Source organism: Nerophis lumbriciformis, linkage group LG37, assembly GCF_033978685.3.
Source record: "Nerophis lumbriciformis linkage group LG37, RoL_Nlum_v2.1, whole genome shotgun sequence".
Classification (NCBI taxonomy): Eukaryota; Metazoa; Chordata; class Actinopteri; order Syngnathiformes; family Syngnathidae; genus Nerophis; species Nerophis lumbriciformis.
Genome location: NC_084584.2, coordinates 22,079,807 through 22,099,507, shown reverse-complemented (window position 1 = coordinate 22,099,507; position 19,701 = coordinate 22,079,807). Strand labels below are relative to the sequence as shown.

The window sequence follows — 19,701 nt, the reverse complement described above, 5'->3', positions numbered from 1 at the left end:
AAATACACTAATTTAGTTTTATTCAGTGTTAAAAAAATATGGCTGTCACGGAAATTTTAAAATATTTGGCTTTCATGGCTATCTTAGCCAAAAAGGTTCCCGACCCCTGTTCTAAACCCTTAGCTTACGAAACACATTTCACTACATCAGGACATTTTGGGACTGCATTAGGTGGAAATATTCACTAGTTTAAACATTTAATGTATTGCAAAAGAATCGGTCCACAAAAGTTAAATGGGCAAAGTGTTGTCTTCCACAGTGAAATTTTACTTTCAGAACCAATACTATATGACTAACCCTTAAAGCTCAAGTTTGGTCATAAGGACCTGGAGGGGTGTTAATCATAGTCAATGTATTCAATGCTTAAATGTAGATAAATTTCAGGTCTATAGGGTGATGCAATTCTAATTTTTTATGCCCTTCTCGAAATCCTGTTTTGCAAAAAAAGTATGCATTTTCTCAAATACTTTCTAAAGTGCAATATCTAATTTAAAATTAGTTAAATATCAATTTATAACATTGATTTAGATTTTTTTGGGGGCAGTAACAATTAAGAAATCCCATGTTCTTGGGGGTCCAAAAGGGTCTCAAGTATTTGTACTTTCAACGCTTAAGTCCCTAGATCAATGTAACTGAATTTTGTTTGAGTTTCATATTGCAAATGCACAATATGAAATATTCCCCCCAAAATATTTCAGTGAAAGTTAGTCATAACAATTTAGAATAATTTTTTTTTGAGTGACTTTAAAAAATAAAAAAAAATAAAAAAATGCCTGCAAGGCTTCTTTACATTAGTCATCATTGCAACTTTATCTTGTAATGTTTGCTTATTTTTATTTTTTCAAATCTTGAGGGCTGTTAAAATGAGCTGCGAGCTGCTAATTTCCCACGGGCCACAGTTTGAACTGTTCTAGACTTATGGGGTACATTATGGGTAATGTAGGGCCTCATTCTGGAAAACAAGTCAAGCCTAAAATTGTGCTTTTAGACTATACACAAACCCAACCGGGGAGTGTAAATGTATAAAACTGTATTTAACACTTGATTAATGGCCTGTGATGTTCTAAACACTTTTACAAAAGTGGAATAAAAGCAAGTGGGTGTAATGAAAAGGTTGAACGTATGCTAACAAAATTAGGCCTACTGTATGAGTAGAGGTGATGCGTTCAAGGTAATGCGGGCTGTAGGAATTTTGCCTGAATTAAACCTGTTACATTTAGAACTACTGTATTGTGGTTTGTGTTTTTTAGGCATATTTTTAAAAGGCATGTTACAAAATGTGAAGGTCATTAGTACAGTGTCAATACATCTAGTGAGTGTGCCACACACTTAGGTGTCATTTTTTTGCTATTTCTTAAAAGTACCTTTTTAATTCTATATTTTTCAGTACCACGCAAAAAGGGTAGCCTGCCTGGAAAACTACAAAAATGTCTGATGGGGTGGAGAAGTCTGCTAGCCGGAGGGGGTTAATTTGCATTTGAAAAGACCGCCCCCACAACGGCTGTTTTCATGCGACACGAGAAAGGGGCTTAAAGATGGGACTGTAAAACAAAATTTATGAAAAAATGCAAAACTGTTGTTCCGAGCACCATTACAGATTATGTAGACTAGAATCATAATATGAACCCTAAAAATTGGTTCTTTTTTTCTTGTTTATTTGGCTCATTGACCAGAGTGGCACGTTTCACATTTCTTACTGGGCAGCTACACTGAACAAAAATATTCAAATTCTCTGCAACGACTTTAGAGATGGCTTATGGTAGAGAAATGAACATTCCCAAGGGGAACAAGTCTGGTGGACATTCCTGCAGTCAGCATGCCAACTGCACGTTCCCTCAAAACCTGCGACATCTATGGCATTGTGCTGTGGTAAAAAACTGCACATTTGATTGTGGGCAGCCTAAGGCACACCTGTGCAATAATCATGCTGTTTCATCAGCATCTTGATATGCCACACCTCCAGGGTGGGATGGATTATCTCAGAAAAGAAGAAATGCTCACTAACAGATTTAGACGGATTTTTGAACAATATTTGAGAGAAATATGTCTGTGTATATCCAAAATGGGAGCAAAAACAAGTGTTGCTTTTATATTTTTGTGCATCCATCCATCCATCCATTTTCTACCGCTTATTCCCTTCGGGGTAGCGGGGGGGGGTGCGGGAGCCTATCTCAATATGTAACAATTTGACTACTTCTATTGGTGGGTCATATGTAGTGACTTTTTCATCCAGTAGATGGTGCATGACAATTATGAAACACTAGGTACCAGTGCAGTGTCAGTAATTCTATAGCGCTTTTCTAGACCAGTGTTTTTCAACCTTTTTTGAGCCCAGGCACATTTTTTGCATTGAAAAAATGCGGAGGCGCACCACCAGTAGAAGTCATTAAAAAAACAAACTCAGTTAACAGTAAAAAGTCGTTGTCGCAATTGTTGGAAATGACTTTAAACCATAACCAAGCATGCATCAACATAGGTCTAGTGTTTTAGTTCTTGTCTTGCGCTCCTATTTTGGTGGCTTTTTCTCTTATTTTGGTATTTTCCTGTAGCAGTTTCATGTCTTCCTTTGTGCGATATTTCCCGCATCTACTTTGTTTTAGCAATCAAGAATATTTCAGTTGTTTTTATCCTTCTTTGTGGGGACATTTTTGATTGTCATGTCATTGTGGACGCCGTCTCTGCTCCACAGTAAGTCTTTGCTGTCGTCCAGCATTCTGTTTTTGTTTACTTTGTAGCCAGTTCAGTTTTAGTTTCGTTCTGCATAACCTTCCCTAAGCTTCAATGCCTTTTCTTAGGGGCACTCACCTTTTGTTTATTTTTAGTTGAAGCATTGGGCACCTTTTTACCTTCACACTGCCTCAGATATCTACAAAGCAATTAGCTACCTGCTGCCACCTACTGATACGGAAGAGTATTACACGGTTACTCTGCCGAGCTCTACACAGCACCGACACTCAACAACAACACATAATTTTGCAGACTATAATTACTGGTTTGCAAAAAATATTTTTAACCCAAATAGGTGAATTTAGATAATCTCCCACGGCACACACCGCGGCACAGTGGTTGAAAAATACTGTTCTAGACAGTCAAAGCGCTTCACAGACAACTGAGAAGCCGTCATTCAGTCATTCCACGTTCACACGATGGTGGTGAGTGTGCCACACACTCACTGAGGCATCAGTTACTTATGGTATGGATTTAACCATGATTCCCAAATGGTGGTGTGCTGCAACACCATGATTTTGATCAAAATATCAAGTTCGATTATTATGTAACAAATATTTGTAAAGCAACTTCCTCATTTTTCAAAGCAAATAAACAAAAAACACCGGCTAGCTTATGCTACCATTAGTGGTTAATCAGAACACATTTGTTTGACAATTGTCTATATTTTTCACCATTACAAAGTTTGTTATGAAAAAAATCTTACCGGCCCGAATAAAAGCATTGGTGTTTACGGCAACCAACAATTTGCAGTCATGTTGTTATGATAGAATATACTTTCAATGACAGCTAACGCTAGCTAAATTAGCCAAAGTGCTATTATTAGCTAACAACACTCCAAAGCTAACGCGCATGCATGTTACGTACGTACGTACGCAATGACGTCATTACGTACGCGAAGCCGTGATATACTGTTTAAAATACTATGGGAAGTTGGCGCCCTCTAGGCATCTGTGTAGAAGGTTGCAAACAGTCCCTTTAAGTTAAGATTTGGGTAAACTCAATTTTAAATTTAAAAAATGGCGATGCTTGTAAAACACAAAAAACTACAAAAAAAAACGAGAGAGAGAAACATTTTAGCCAAAAATATGTTGTATAGAGGAACTTGGACCGCTGTAAACACATTTGGCAGATAGATCCTTGCATTGACATTTTAACCTTGCTAGCAAACACAACTTATTTAATTAAGCTTGTTTGCTTTTACAGTTTTAGTTCAACTAGTAGTGTTTCTCAAGGTTCCATCATAGGTCCTGTCCTTTATCATTCGGTGTTATTCAACTGGTGGCCGGCGAGTTCAGTTCAAAATGCACGAGACTCACATTTTTGAAGTAAAATCTTAAAAACACTAGAATGCTGTCATAAATAGGTATCTTTGACTAGCTTCTTTGCAGACGCCGGTTCCCCGAAATTGACAAAAAAAAGACTAATAGTAAAGGGAGAAGTCCGGCCCTCTTGGTCCTTAGCTTTCTAGAAACAATTGAGTTGAATAGCCTTGGTGTGACGTGTTTTAGAATCACTGCAATAATACTGTAAGGGTGCCTTTAACAAACCACACATTGGGGTTGGGGGAGCGTGTGACCTCTGGGAATATGCTTTATCAGTATCATGCCTCAAACCCCACTCTGGAAAACTGTGCACTACAAAATGTGGTCATTGTAGCCATTAGTCCTGACTTCCTCAGTTTGATATAAAAAGAAAAAAAGAAAAAATGAAATCAGCAGAAATTGTTGCATTCATTTTTGTTTTGTAGGTTTAAGTATTTTATATATTGCTGATCAATTTGAATTCTGCTAGCACGGTGGAACAGGGGTTAGTGCATGTGCCTGACAATAAGAAGGTCCTGAGTAGTCCAGAGTTCAATCCCGGGCTCGGGATCTTTCTGTGTGAAGTTTGCATGTTCTCCCCGTGACTGCGTGGGTTCCCCTCCGGGTACTCCGGCTTCCTCCCACCTCCAAAGACATGCACCTGGGGATAGGTTGATTGGCAACACTAAAAATTGGCCCTAGTGTGTGAATGTGAATATTGTCTATCTGTGTTGGCCCTGCGATGATGTGGCGACTTGTCCGGGGTGTACCCCGCCTTCCGCCCGAATGCAGCCGAGATAGGCTCCAGCACCCCCCGCAACCCCAAAAGGGACAAGCGGTAAAAAATGGATGGAATTAGAATTCTTTGAGTTTATTCAATTTTATTTTTCAGTATCAAATGGCTAAGTCAGCCCAAAAAATGTATTGAATAAGGATTAAATTAGGCAAATTAATGCACTTTTCTGTTAGACTAAAAAAAACCAATAAATTATTTATTGTAAGTTGGTCTGTATTTAGTGAAGTGCATTATATTTATACAGCGCTTTTCTCCAGAGACTCAGTGAAAACCATTATCTACATATTTAACCTCTTAAGGCCCAAGCTGTTTGTTTACATGCTTTTTTCTTTATTTCTCTTTGCTATTTGGACTTATTGGACCCTAATTAGAATAAAAACTAAAAATCATCTTTTGATATGATGTACTTAGTCCATAAGTACACAAATGTGTACTTCATGTGTAGTGACATGCTAACTTTTTTTTTTTTCCAAATTCCATTGTATGTTATACTCTTCTGACACCACCAGATGGCAGTATAAGTGTCCATATGTCAGCATAAGACCCCAATTCAGTAGCGTACACAATTTTGGAAATAAGAGCTAAAAGGTGCTGTCCACGCATGTGGCCACTAAGACCTTTAGAGGTTAAGTTACATTTAAACCAGTGTGGGTGGAACTGGGGAGCAGGTGGATAAAATGCCTTAGCCAACCAAGGACACAACAGCAGTGACAGAAGCGGGGATCGAACCTGGAACCCTCAAGTTGCTGGCACAGCCGCTCTACCAACTGAGCCACGCAGCCCCATTTCTTTTTTGTTTTCTTTAATGGTACAAAGGATACAATGTTATGCAGAGGTGTACTTATAACAATTTTAAGATATAAGAAAGGGACAAGCGGTAGAAAATGGATGGATGGATGATACTAATTTTCTTCTTCCCGGGGGGCCTAATAGACAATAATTGAGAAGCACGGCACTAAATAAATGCACAGCAAAGATCTTACCAAGATTTAATGTACATTTATTCTTAACACGTGGAACATATAGTATAAAGATTTGATACTGAATAAATGATATTCATTGAGCCAAAAAAAAGAGGGGTGGGTAAAAGAAGAGGACTTTACATCAAGTTTTTAGCTACATCATCTGAAATACAAATATGCAGAATCCGCATCACTGGAAAAAAAAAAAAAAAAAAAACAAACAAACCCAAGAAAATAAAACTTTCTTCATCAAGGTCTTGTTATTCATGAAGGAACCGCAGATTTGTTATATTCTCTACACCCGCACCAGACAGTCTGTGTGTGTCTTGTGTTTGCTGGGAGCTAAACTCCCGCCAAAGTGGTAATTGTCAAAGATTTTTTTTCCTTAAAAACGGTGAAGCGACAGAATTTGAGAAAGAGAGAGAAGTGTAATTAATGTACAACATCATATATACAGTGCAGCCTGGGCCGCATATATCTAGAGCTGAGGACCAGTCCTATTAGAAGGGTCGGGTCATACAATCAAGGGACAGAGAAGAAGAGGTCGGGGTGTTGTAGGTTCACCATACTTTGGGGGGAAAGCCGTCGTCGTCGTCGTCGTCTCTCTCGACATTAACTAAAACTGTTTTTAAAAACTACAGTTTGCTGCCAAGCCAGCGTATCTCAGTGTGAAACAGTATTATTACAGTATGTTTACAGTTTGTTTTAAGGTGTACAGTACAGAAAAAAGTCCTACAATCTACTGCGCAGGCCTCGCACCGCAGACGTCTGCTCACATCCTGCGGGGCGGCGGGCGCACGACATCCCAAGTTACAGCAATCTTCCTGCTCCGCAGAGTCCCAACCCCCCCACCCCTTGACCCCTCCTGGGAGAAAGCAAGCACATGTAACCCCAAAACTCACTGTAAACGAGACAGCAACTTTGGTTACAGTTTTTTTTTCTGGATATTTTTTTTTTTCATTTTAATTAAAAAACAAGTCCTTTTAGGCTAAGCACAGGTCCCGATCAATTCATCTCTTCCAGTATCTTTCAGCGTAAAATCCACAGCTACTTCATGATATTCCTTCCTTTTGTGAGAAGCGGGAGGGGAGGGGGGGGACAGTGGAATCCGAGGTGATTTTGCATAAATAAAAAAAAAAATAAAAAAGGAAGGACAGTCAGTTTTGCTGTTTTTCACTCACACGCGACAGACATACAAAAAAAGTGGGGGCCGGGTGGAACGGACATAGGGCAGAGTGGAAAACGCCCCCACGGCTGTCATGACTGGCCGATGCGAAAAAGTACATCACAGATGACCTGGGACACCATGGAGTTCATGAGCGGGGATACGGAGATGTCCAGTAGCCGCGACTCGTACAAGGTGAACTCCGAGTGGTTCTCCTCCACCTTGGCGAGAGCGTGCAGGGCGCGGGCGGCCCGCCGCATCATGTCCACACTGGTGGGCTCAAAGTGAGCCTGCATCTGCAGCAGGGAGCTCTGGCTCTGCTGGTACTGGGTGGCGGCCAGGCTGTCCTCCAGGAAGCCCAGCAGGTTGCCTACGCTGCTCTTCTGCACGGCGATGGCCCGCGCCGCCAGGCTGTCGCCGTGAGCCAGGTTGGCCAGCAGGACCACGGCCATCTCGCGGCACACGGCCACCTTGCGCTCGCCCACCAGGCGCACCAGCGAGCCGTAGAGCTTCTCCAAGCGGCTGAAGGGCGGCGTCGCCAGAATGAGGTCCACGTTGTTGTCCTGGATGCTGAGCTTGCTGAGGGTCTCGAGGACCAGTCTCTGTGGAGAGAGCGAGCCGTGAGGCCCCAGGGTGGGAAAAGGGTCCAAGGCTTCCGCCGAGGGGCAAACGGCCCAGTGGAGCAGCCCGTCCAGCAGAGGCAGACATATACTCTCAGAGTAGATGGAAAGGTCTAGCTGGCCCGAGATGTTGGCCAAAGTCACTAAGCAGTTCTCCCTCAGCACCTCCAGGCAGTCCCACCACCACTCGTCTCTCTCGCAGCTCACGCCCTCGTCCTCCTCGTCCTCCTTCTCGTAGGTGACGGGCGCCTGCTTGCGCTCCGGGTGCCGGTGGTGGAGCAGCACCAGTCGGCCCAGCAGCAGCAGGAGACCCGGGTGTTTGGACATCTCCAGGTCGTTGCCGGGGACAAACGAGAGGCTGCGTATGATGTTGGACACGCAGATGCAGCGGCGGGCCAGCGAGTCCTGCCAGTTGGATAGCGTGCTGAGCGGCGTCTCATCCTTACTGTGGGGCTCGTCCTCCAGGATCTTGATGTTGCGGCGGCTCTGGAGTTCGGGGTTGATGCTGAAGAGGTACTTCCCGTTCTCTTTCTGCTCCTCGGCACCGCCGCGGACAACCTCCTCCGTGACCGACCCCGGCCGTGCGGACAGCACGTCGTCGATGGTGGCGGTGACTGCCGCGGCGACGGCAAGAGGAATAGAAGGCGACTTCTGAGAATCGGAGGATTGCGGCCCTGGTTTGTTGTCACCGTTCGCTTCGGACGTTCCTTTTGTCGTCTCCGGCGTCTTCTTATTTCTCGCGGGGGGCGTCGGCTTCCGCTCTTTCAGGTGGTTGACACGACCTTCAAAGTGGGTCTGAATGTGTTCCGTGATGTCGCCCCCTCCGACGCTCCAGTGTATCAGTCCGCTGTTGAAGCTCTGTCGCTGGCCAAGCTTGGACAGGTGGTTGACCTGGAAGGGATTCTTCTTCCGCACCACCTTGATGGGTAGTTTATCGAACTTGCTCGCCTGCTTGGGTTTCTCCGAGTTGGGGTCCTGGGTAGACCCTGAGGTAGAGGTAACGGGTTGCTTGACAGACAACTCCTTCTCTTTGTCCTCCACTTCGTCGTCTGAAGACCTGTCTTTAAGGGAGCTCTCCTCCTCCTCCTCCTTTATCTGGACTGATAAGGTGCTGGCCTTGGTGTCCTCCGCCTCCTCCTCGTCCTCGTCCTCTTCGTCTGTCTCCATGTCCTCTCCCTCAGGCATCAGAATTTCGTCATCGGAGTCTTCAGCGGCGTTGGGGTCTATGAGAGTGCGCTGTCCAGGGTCTCCCACTTCGTACTCCTTCAGGATGCCAAAGATCTCAATCAGGCACCTTCTGAAGTACTCCACCACCAGTTCTAGAAAACCCGGAAGCTGGGAAGATGGGGGGAAGACGTCAGATAAAAGTGTGAAAAATAAACCAATTGATGGTGCTGGTGGAACTTACCTGGCATAAGTTAAAAGTAGAAATACTGTTGTCGTCATAGAGTAAGATGTTAATAGTATCCAAAGCCCAGGTGCTCTCTGCTAGTAAACCCGACTTTAGTGACATCATCACTCGCCACGCTTCAGGGGTGCCTATGAGCATAACACAGAACAAATGAGTCAATTTGGGGGAAAAGAACGCTACGCTACACATCTGAAGATAAAGCCCTGAGCGCCGCCAACTAGCTAATAAGCTAATCTAACATGATGTCGCGGTTAAAATGTGAGTTGGCACTGTAGCTCACGCAGCTATGTTAGTGTGCACTGCCCCACTCATTAATGTTACGTTATCAGCGATGTGCTCATCAGTATCGGAAGATTTTCGTGAAAAGGTACAGTGCAGGCCAAAGGTTTAGACACACATTCTCATTTCAATGGGTTTTCTTTATTTTCATGACTATTTACCGTATTTTTCGGACTATAAATCGCAGTTATTTTCATAGTTTGGCCGGGGGTGCGACTTATACTCAGGAGCGACTTATGGGGCGGCATGGCGTAGTGGGTAGAGCAACCGTGCCAGAAACCTGAGGGTTGCAGGTTCGCTCCCCGCCTCTTACCATCCAAAAAATCGCTGCCGTTGTGTCCTTGGGCGGGACACTTCACCCTTTGCCCCCGGTGCCACTCACACTGGTGAATTGAATGATGAATGATAGGTGGTGGTCGGAGGGGCCGTTGGCGCAAATTGCAGCCACGCTTCCGTCAGTCTACCCCAGGGCAGCTGTGGCTATGAAAGTAGCTTACCACCACCAGGTGTGAATGAATGATGGGTTCTACATGTAAAGCGACTTTGGGTACTTAGAAAAGCGCTATATAAATCCCAGTTATTATTATGTGTGAAATTATTAACACATTACCGTAAAATATCAAATAATATTATTTAGCTCATTCACGTAAGAGACTAGACGTATAAGATTTCATGAGATTTAGCGATTAGGAGTGACAGATTGTTTGGTAAACGTAGAGCATGTTTTATATGTTATAGTTATATGAATGACTCTTACCATAATATGTTACGTTAACATACCAGGCACGTTCTCAGTTGGTTATTTATGCCTCATATAACGTACACTTATTCAGCCTGTTGTTCACTATTCTTTATTTATTTTAAATTGCCTTTCCAATGTCTATTCTTGGTGTTGGGTTTTATCAAATAAATTTCCCCCAAAAATGCGACTTATACTCCAGTGCGACTTATGTTTTTTTCCTTCTTTATTGTGCATTTTCGGCCGGTGCGACTTATATTCCGGAGCGACTTATACTCCGAAAAATACGGTACATTGTAGATTGTCACTGAAGGCATCAAGACTATGACACCTTTGAAGTCAAAACCATTTCAGGTGACTACCTCTTGAAGCTCATCGAGAGAATGCCAAGAGTGTGCAAAGCAGTAATCAGAGCAAAGGGTGGCTATTTTGAAGAAACTAGAATATAAAACATGTTTTCAGTTATTTCACCTTTTTTTGTTAAGTACATAACTCCACATGTGTTCATTCATAGTTTTGATACCTTCAGTGACAATCTACAATGTAATTAGTCATGAAAATAAAGAAAACGCATTGAATGTGAAGGTGTGTCCAAACTTTTTACCTGTACTGTATGTGATCTCCATTGGCAATTAATGTCTTTTAATGCTGACACTATTTATTTTTAGTCCTCCGAGCAGGTAGTTATGTGTGTCCATCCACAGTGCGGAGCCGCTCTTCTAAACTGGTAATAATAAAAATAAATACTTCCATTACGGATAACAAACTGCATTTCATCATATCTTAAGTACGATTATCACTGGAAGACAAGGACAAACTAGTTACACACCAAGCAAGTAAGGAGCAGACACACCAACAGCAAAGCGAGCTTTAAACAGCATTAGAAACAAGTGCTGGGTAAAGTGTAGATAGAACCACATTGCGGAAGAAAATAAACAGACATCAACAGGAAATTAACAAGTAGATTAACAAGAGTCTAAATAAGCATTAAAGATATATAAGCACAAAACGCAATCTTCGCGGTAGGGCTTACTAAACGCACTTAGAATGGTTTGAATTCTGGCATCAAGTGTAAATTTTGGCCAACACCCTTTCAGTTATAATCATTCTGGGGCCTCTGAGACACAATGTTCCTTATTGGGTTGCGCGATAGAGACGATATACAATGTAAAGGATATACATTTTGCAGACGATAGAGCTTTTTATACTATCATTCTATTATAATGCATGTTGACGACACATTCTAGCTGTGTCCCACAAACTTGACAGCAACAAGCGAACAAACGTGTCCTCAATGCAATGTAGCATGCTTCAACGCGAACTAGCAGATAACGTCCCTCCACTGTGCAAAGCCGCTTCCAAGTCAGCAATCCTCACCCCCGTGACGGAAAATAAACTGTTTCTTACAAACATCACTGGAGGACGAGGAATAACTAAACATGCTACACTACACACCGTAGGTGGGTAGAATAAGCCATGGTAATCGCTAAGCTAAAGGTGGGTGGATCGATACAAATATCGATTGTAGCGATATGGTAATATAATCGATAACAGTGATTAGTTCGATCATAAAATCTTTTGTTGTTTTAGTTATTGTTAACAAACACAGGAAATAAGTCCCTTAGGGCAAAGACCAAATAATTTAAATCAGTGCCAACAGTAAGAAATCCTTTAAATATTTAACAAATATTGTCACACCGCCATCATGTGTTTTTGTTTGACTATAATTGTGATAAAAAATCCAATCATTCAATGGTCTTGAAATGTTCAAGTATTGACATTGATATGACCAAAATGATCCCTGTAATTACTTAGTATTGGATCAATAACCAGATGTGTAGTATTGCCCCAAACTAATGTAAAGCATCCAAACAGAAGAACAAGTACCTAGTACATTTTAACAGAAGTGTAGATAGAAAACATGTTACAACAGAAAGTAACCAGATTTTAGCAAATAGATTAATAATACCGTACATTCCGGACTATGAGTCGTTACTTTTTTCCTACGCTTTGAATTTTGCGGCTTATAAAACGGTGTTTCGGTGTATGTGTTTTTTGTCATCACTCCATGCAATGAACCATCCCATCTGTGATGTCTGTAGGAGTGTTTTCATGCATATTTGTACGTGGTATCGTAATGTAATTAAGCTAAAATTATTAGCATTAGCCAGCACGTTTACAAGTGTCGGCGTTAGTATTATTAACTTACAATGGCATTCTTTTTGTATGGTTTCAATTTCACAAATTCCTCAGTAAATTTACCAAAAAGTCACCGTGGTGTTAATGAGTCTGTTTTGCTGATTGGAAAGCTAACTTCCGCAGCTCGTGGGTCCATGACGATGACATCCGTTTTGTTTGATCAGCCTTTTTACTGTAGTGTTAAAAACACCGTTTGGAAACAATTAAGAAATGTTAAACATTTACAAAATCTTTGTGTAAATAACTACATTCACAATGTATATATATATATCTGAGGCTTATAGTCCCGTGCCGCTAATATATAGATTTTTTTTCTTCTTCTAAAATCTAGAGGGTATGGCTTATATACCGGTGCGCTCTATAGTCCGGAAAGTACGGTAGTTGAGAAAATAATACAACTGGAAATGACGCAATATGTCACTCCATCTCTAGTTCCTAACCTATGTCCTTCATAGTTAGCCTTCTCCGGGGCTTGAGGTGTGGTTGGGAGCACTCCACCGATCCGGGAGGAAACCCCACATCTCGTCGCATCATAGGCTGCTGCACTGGGGCCTGTCCGATGTGGGAGGCGGGTACTGGAGGTCCAGCTTTCTGCACTTTAATGCCTGGATGCATGTAAGGTGACTTGCTGGGTGAAGTCCTGCTCTCCATGGGCCTTGGCATGGGTGCCGGACTCGACACCTGAGGGATATGGTTCTGCGACGTCTGGTAAGTTGAAGGAAGAGGTCTCGTCATGGGCGGGCCCGACCCACCGGGGCCGAAAGGCGGTTGCCGCTGGTTTACGTGACCAGGCCACTGGCCATCATGGTTCATGCGTTGGTCTGACGACATCATGTCCTCTGAGCGATTCATGCCGTGGTAGCCGGGAGCCTGGCCAGGCACGGGAGGTCCCTGACGGTTGGGATAGTTGGGGTAGCCCATTTCATTGCGGCCCTGCCACATTGGGCCCTGGGGGCCGTCGGGACCTGAAGGCATGGTGTTCGCCATCATCTGGGAATTTGGACCACCAGACGATGGTACACGGTCCCTACCAAAGGGAAAGGGAAACTGGTTCTGCGGACCCGGTGGTCGACGCTCACCTCCAGGGTAAGCATTGTACTGATTATACATGTCCTGTTGGCCCTGGGGTCCAGAAGATTGGGGTCCTGGTTGCTGCTGACCAGTGTAAGGGACGTTGTACATTTCTCCCTCATGGCGCTTGGCAGGGGGACCGTACACACCATCAACAGGACGCTTGTAGTTCTGTCAGGAAGCAATATTCCAATTAGCATTCAAATCCAAAGCAGAGGAAGTTTAATCTTCTCCTTACCGGTTGCTGCTGTGGATACATTCCTGGTTGTTGATTTGGATATGGACCACCAGGGGGCACTCCTTGGCCAGGGTATTGGTTGGGATAGGAGTCATGACTAGAGAATATTTAAAAAAATATTCCAAGTTTAATTCATTGTCCTTGCACATAAATCTTAAGAATACGTAAAGAAATTGTGTGGTTTACAAGCTAAAAGGTATATTACCGCTGTTGAGGGGGTGGTCGGCTGGGTGAGTACATCCCTGTGTCGGCTCCAGAAGGTATTATGTTAGGCTGTGGGGCTCCAGGTCCCATGCTGCCATCAGGTCCTATGCTTGAGTCTTGTCTGTATGATTTAAAAGCAGTGGATTTAACGCCCCATACTTCAACCTGGTGGCCAACTTTTTCCCCTTTTCTCCCAAACAGAACAATTACAGTACCTGCGGTCATATCCATAAGGATATTGTTGCCTCTGGCCCATTGGCATATTTCCCATTGGTCCTGGATGGCCTCTGTTGTACTGTTCTCCCATCCCACTGTTAGGGCCAGGAGACATGAACTGTTCTCCGGCTTATGGAAAACAACATACAGATGGTTAGTTTTCACTTCAGATTTCGCCGTCCAGTCGTCACTCACCTTTCCTCATGCCACCAAAGGGGTCCTTGTTGGACTCATAGGGAACCATCCGACCCATCACCTCGGGGCCGCCCATTCCGGGCTGGTAGTTCTGAGAATTGGGAGTCATGGCATTCCTTCGGGAGAATGCAGGATCTCCGCCGTCAGCAAAGGGGTCTTGAAGATTTACGCTACTCCTAAACAATACAGATTGTAGTTGATTAGATCATAAGAAAGTTGAAAGACTAAAGGATACGGTGAGACTACACACGCTACAGTAGTGTCTAACATGTACCTGACGCCAGGCATCGGAGGCATTTGTGTGTGAGGGGTGGAAGCTGGGGTGGGAGGCTTCAGTTCTCCCCCCTCTGCCATAGAACTACTGGTGGACTGAGGGGTCTGGGGACCTTGGAGCGATCCAGAGCCAGCTGCAAAACAATACAAGGTCAAACACATTCATTATTTTATTATCCATCAGCTCTGCTTCATTCTCCTGCTTTTCGGACATTTTGAACTATGTAAGAACAAACACAATGTACAATAATGTAATCGTTAAAAGGGACTTACAATGATTTTAATCTACATTTAAATCACTTCCTTGTGGTCTAAATCAGTGATTCTCAAACTGTGGTATGGGTACCATTAGTGGTACGTGGGCCCTATCTTGTGGTATGCCAAGGGATCACTTAATTAAGTGATTAGTGTTTTCAATCCATCTCTTCCATTTTCTATCGCTTGTCTTTCTCAGAGTCATGGGGGGCTGCAGCCTATCCCAACTGCACTCGGGCGGAAGGCAGGGTACACCCCCGAACAAGTAGCCAACAAGGGCCAACACAGACGCACATTCACACACAAAGGCCAGTTTTTTGTGGCCAATCAGCCTATCCCCAATTGCAGGTCTTAGGACAGGGGTCGGCAACCTGTGGCTCTTTAGCGCAGCCCAAGTGGCACTAAAGAGCTGTGGGTCCCTGGAACTTTTTCAAAAATGTATTTAAAAAAAAGGGAAAAGAAGAAGGAAAAAATATTTTTGTTATATGTTTTCTGTTGGAGGACAAACATGACACAAATATTCCTAATTGTTAGAAATCCCACTGTTTATATTAAACATGCTTAACTGATTAGAGTATTTGGCGAGCGCCGTTTTGTCCTACTAATTTCGTCAGTCCTTGAACTCCCTGTAGTTTGTTTACATGTACAACTTTCTCCGAAACTGCCACAGAATGACCTGTTTTATGCCACTCCTTTCTGTCATTTTGTCCACCAAATGTTGTATGCTGTGCGTGAATGCACAAAGGTGAGCTTTGTTGATGTTATTGACTTGCGTGGAGTGCTAATCAGGCATATTTGGTCACTGCATGACTGCCAGCTAATTGATGCTAACATGCTATTTAGGCTAGCTGTATGTACATATTGCATCATTATGCCTCGTTTGTAGGTATATTTGAGCTCATTTAATTTCCTTTACTTATGTCCTCTGTGTATCTAATTTATATTTTCATGTCTCATGACACATTATCGGTATGTAATATTGGCTGCATTTATGATAGTAGTTTGTGTGCCTTTATAGACCACAGCAAAGGTTCCCCAACTTGCAAAGATTGTAATAAATCCATTGGATAGCCTGTTGTGTATTTTAACTTGGACACACGTATCTATACCTTTGGCCATTTTAAGTCAGTAATTTCTAGGAGTTATCCGTTTTACTAATATTTACCAATGTAAAAATGTGTAGAATAAATATTACCGTATTTTTCGGACTATAAGTCGCAGTTTTTTTGACATAGTTTGGCCGGGGTGCGACTTTTACTCAGGAACGACTTATGTGTAAAATTATTAACACATTACCGTAAAATATCAAATAATATTATTTAGCTTATTCACGTAAGAGACTAGACGTATAAGATATCATCGGATTTAGCGATTCGGAGTGACAGATTGTTTGGTAAACGTATAGCATGTTCTATATGTTATAGTTATTTGAATGACTCTTACCATAATATGTTACGTTAACATACCAGGCACGTTCTCAGTTGGTTATTTATGCCTCATATAACGTACACTTATTCAGCCTGTTGTTCACTATTCTTTATTTATTTTAAATTGCCTTTCAAATGTCTATTCTTGGTGTTGGGTTTCATCAAATAAATCTCCCCAAAAAATGCGACTTATACTCCAGTGCGACTTATATATGTTTTTTTCCTTCTTTATTATGCATTTTCGGCCGGTGCGACTTATACTCTGGAGCGACTTATACTCCGAAAAATGCGGTACATTTCAACATTTCTGTCAACAAAGATTTGCGTCAGCCTGCAACACATACTCATTTTGATAGTAGGCTATTATAGCTAATATAGACACTTATATTATGTGTTGCCTTCATTGTAACACTTATATGAGGCTTATAATTTTTGCGGCTCCAGACAATTTTTATTTTTTATTTTTGGTTCAATCTGGCTCTTTCAACATTTTGAGTTGCCGACCCCTATCTTAGGAGGTGGGAGGAAGCCACAGTCATTTTTATTTTCCAAAATTCAAACACAGTGCTACTGTTCAAACTGTGTATAATGTTACAGTGGCCAACATATATATTATTATATTTATATTATACTTTGCCTTGTTTTAATGAGTAGTTATTGGTCATTATGATGGTGCTTGGAGAGCCAAGTGTTTTCTGGGGTGGTACTTGGTGAAAAAAGTTTGAGAACCACTGGTCTATATAATACATCTTGGATATGATTTAGTGTAAATTGTGCATAAATTTTGCTCCACAATCATTTTTCTAAACCCGATTCTGGAGGTGTTTCCAGATTGCAAATGAAACAATTCCCTACCCTCTCCAAAAATGTCATACAGGTAATCTATCTTTTAAAAATGTACACTGTTTAAATAAATATCTTAAAGTTGTCACCACAATTTCCCCCCCAGACAAAATTTAAAAAAATAAACATTACAAAAAGTCACCAAGTCACAACATTGGACACTCGTCAATTGATTCAGACTCCGCATAAAAAAAGCTGCTTTACCAGCATTTATGTCATTGCTTGCTGCACATCAGTGTTTTTATGCGCATCCCAAGATTAGATGAACATTTTACTTCATCCTGCATCCTCTTTCTGAGAGCCTCACTTATAGTGTGTTCCATTTTCCTCGGACGTTGGAAGTCGGAGCTTGGAACGACTTCACAGCCGTGCAGTGAGTTTGGCAATCAAGATGGTCACATGCACACAATATATTTTTGCACTTGCCTTGTCTGAACATAAACAACTTAAGGATAAATATGCACTCTTTCAAACGCGGTGGGTGAAGACGAAAAACAGATGCAATTGCTAGCGATGTAGAACATGTATACCACATTAAATAAAATATTTTACACCACAGTAACCTTACCATGTATAAACCAACAAAACACTGTATATGGCTGATTTAGTGCGACAAAAACTAATCAGAAGTGCTAAAAACGGATATTACAGAAGATATTGGTAACATTTAGAGCAGCCATCTCTGAAGCCAACTCGAAGGTGGTGATTGTTTCACACGAGTACCCAATATTGTAACAACATCTATAAGTCATAAAAGACGAAGTTCATCATAGGTCCCTCTTAATCAGCTTTGTGTTAAACGTAACCATTATTCTGTCTATTTTTCTATGACGTACACTAGGTGTAGGTTGATGGTTGCATGCAAGGCTAAATAAGATTGTTGATCATTACTAGGGGGCTGTCCTGTATGGAAATCCCATTATGAAATTCCTGAAGGCTGCACAAAGTTAACAATCAAGCTGCCCGGCTTGTACAGTAAAGTGCACTAGCACTGGGAAAGATCTTCAATCCTCATCACGGCATGCCAATCTAGCGCCAGCCTCTTGAAAGTGACCAGGAAACAAGAACCTGAACACTGCCACTGACAAACGGCAGTGTCGAGACAGTGTAGTGAGGCTGAGTGATAGATTGTGGTGTTGTGTGCGTGTGAGACACAGTATCATGCTCCAGCTCAGGACTCAAGTCTGATGACTCACGGCTTCCCATTCATTAAATCGCCGCACACACACACAAACGCGCACATATACACACGGTGGGGTCAGTGCCAGGTCACACTTATTCACCATTTCTCACGTCACCCTCTCTCACTCTCACACATACACACACATTTGGTATCTCCCCTCCCCCTCGGGCAGGGATTTCCCTTCTACAAGGGAGGAAAGGAAAAAAGGAGGAGGGGGAGGCAGAGTCTGAGAAATTGTGTGACTTTTACACACACGCGCCACCCCCCCTCACCATTCATCATTTCTGGCTCAGAACTAATCTCCAGGGAGGGTTGCCTTTGTAGCCCTGGGCCAGGCACCAATCAGGTTGCAAACATCAGCCCCCCCCCTTTTATTCTGCTGCTCTTCCTTCATGACAACTACAACGTCGGTGCCAGCTGACAAGCACCCTGATGTATCCTGTGACACAGCAACATTGACTTCCTGCCCTCCTGTCTGACAGCCAGGGCGGATCTTAGAAGCAGTAGCAGGTCCCCCCGCCCGCTCGAACTGCGCACCCCTGTATTGAGACACAAGCAGCGTCCTACCACAGAGTTCATTGAAAGATTTAGCATACGGGTCTCGAGGGGCGGCGGAGACTGAAAGGACAAGTCTGTCGTCATGTCCTGTGCAAATGCCAAGTCCAAATTCCCACAAGAAACTCATTCCTTGGCTCAACATTCATGAAATACAATAGCACCTACCAGGGCTGGGAGGCTGGATCTTGGGCTGGTTCTTTTTGGTGTCCGTATTGAAGAAGTCCGGAGGCGGGTCCTCGCCGCGCTCAATTTTGCACTCAAAGGCGTACAAACACTGGATGTACTGTTTTTTAAGGGAACTGGCTGCACTGCTCGATGTGCCCACGTTGAGGTTGGTGGCGAGCTCCCTCCATTTCTTGTTCTTGTTCACCTGGTGGGCGACCGGAGCAAAGATGCAGCGGCTCAGGCAAAGCTGCTTGGCATGAAAAAAATAAATCGTGTGGAATCCTGGCTAACCTGCGTAAGTCCTCCGATCTCTTTGACGGATACGTAGAGTCGGAACAGATCAAGAGGTTTTCGTCCCACCGCAGGGAGATTGTTCATGCCCATAGCCTTCTCCTCAGCAAAGGACAGGTACCGGTCCACCCACATCTTCCTCTCGGGCTCTGGGCCAAGCTCGTACAGACGAGTTATCTTCTCATTGGTGGTGGTGGAAGAGCTTGACTTCTGTGAGACAAGACATCAAAGGTGTTAGGTTCTAAACATAATGCAAACTAAACCATTTTGCTGTGCGGAGGCAAATTTCTACCTTTTTGGTCTCCGGCTTAGGTGTCCCGTCCACTTTATTGTTCATTTTCTGAGCTGGGTTAATTTTGTCCATCCCAAACTCTGAACTTGGAGCCATTCCTTTGGATTGAGGAATAACAGAAAGAAGGCATTGTAATGAATTATGCAAGTCCTAATTTTTTTCAAGTGGCTTTTTGGAGCCCCCTATGACTTAGAAGTACCCTATTTTTCGGACTACAAGTCGCAGTTTTTTTTACATAGTTTGGCCGGGGGTGCGACTTATACTCAGGAGCGACTTATGTGTGAAATT

General features: G+C 43.0%; 1 protein-coding gene across 4 annotated transcripts in view; it reads right to left on the bottom strand.

Moving 5' to 3' along the window:
- Window positions 1–5,810: 5,810 nt before the first annotated feature.
- Window positions 5,811–19,701, bottom strand: part of arid1ab (AT-rich interactive domain 1Ab) — a 232,116-nt gene continuing 218,225 nt past the window's right edge. For all 4 annotated transcript variants that reach the window (XM_061930754.1, XM_061930751.1, XM_061930753.1 and 1 more), the window contains 11 exons: window positions 19,414–19,511; window positions 19,122–19,331; window positions 18,831–19,035; window positions 14,401–14,533; window positions 14,127–14,302; window positions 13,931–14,060; window positions 13,717–13,836; window positions 13,512–13,608; window positions 12,643–13,444; window positions 8,983–9,113; window positions 5,811–8,909 (listed from right to left, as the gene is read on the bottom strand). In XM_061930754.1, the coding sequence (XP_061786738.1) occupies window positions 7,047–8,909; window positions 8,983–9,113; window positions 12,643–13,444; window positions 13,512–13,608; window positions 13,717–13,836; window positions 13,931–14,060; window positions 14,127–14,302; window positions 14,401–14,533; window positions 18,831–19,035; window positions 19,122–19,331; window positions 19,414–19,511 (3,965 nt within the window). In that variant the 3' untranslated portion in view covers window positions 5,811–7,046. The remainder of the gene's footprint in view (window positions 8,910–8,982; window positions 9,114–12,642; window positions 13,445–13,511; window positions 13,609–13,716; window positions 13,837–13,930; window positions 14,061–14,126; window positions 14,303–14,400; window positions 14,534–18,830; window positions 19,036–19,121; window positions 19,332–19,413; window positions 19,512–19,701) is intronic.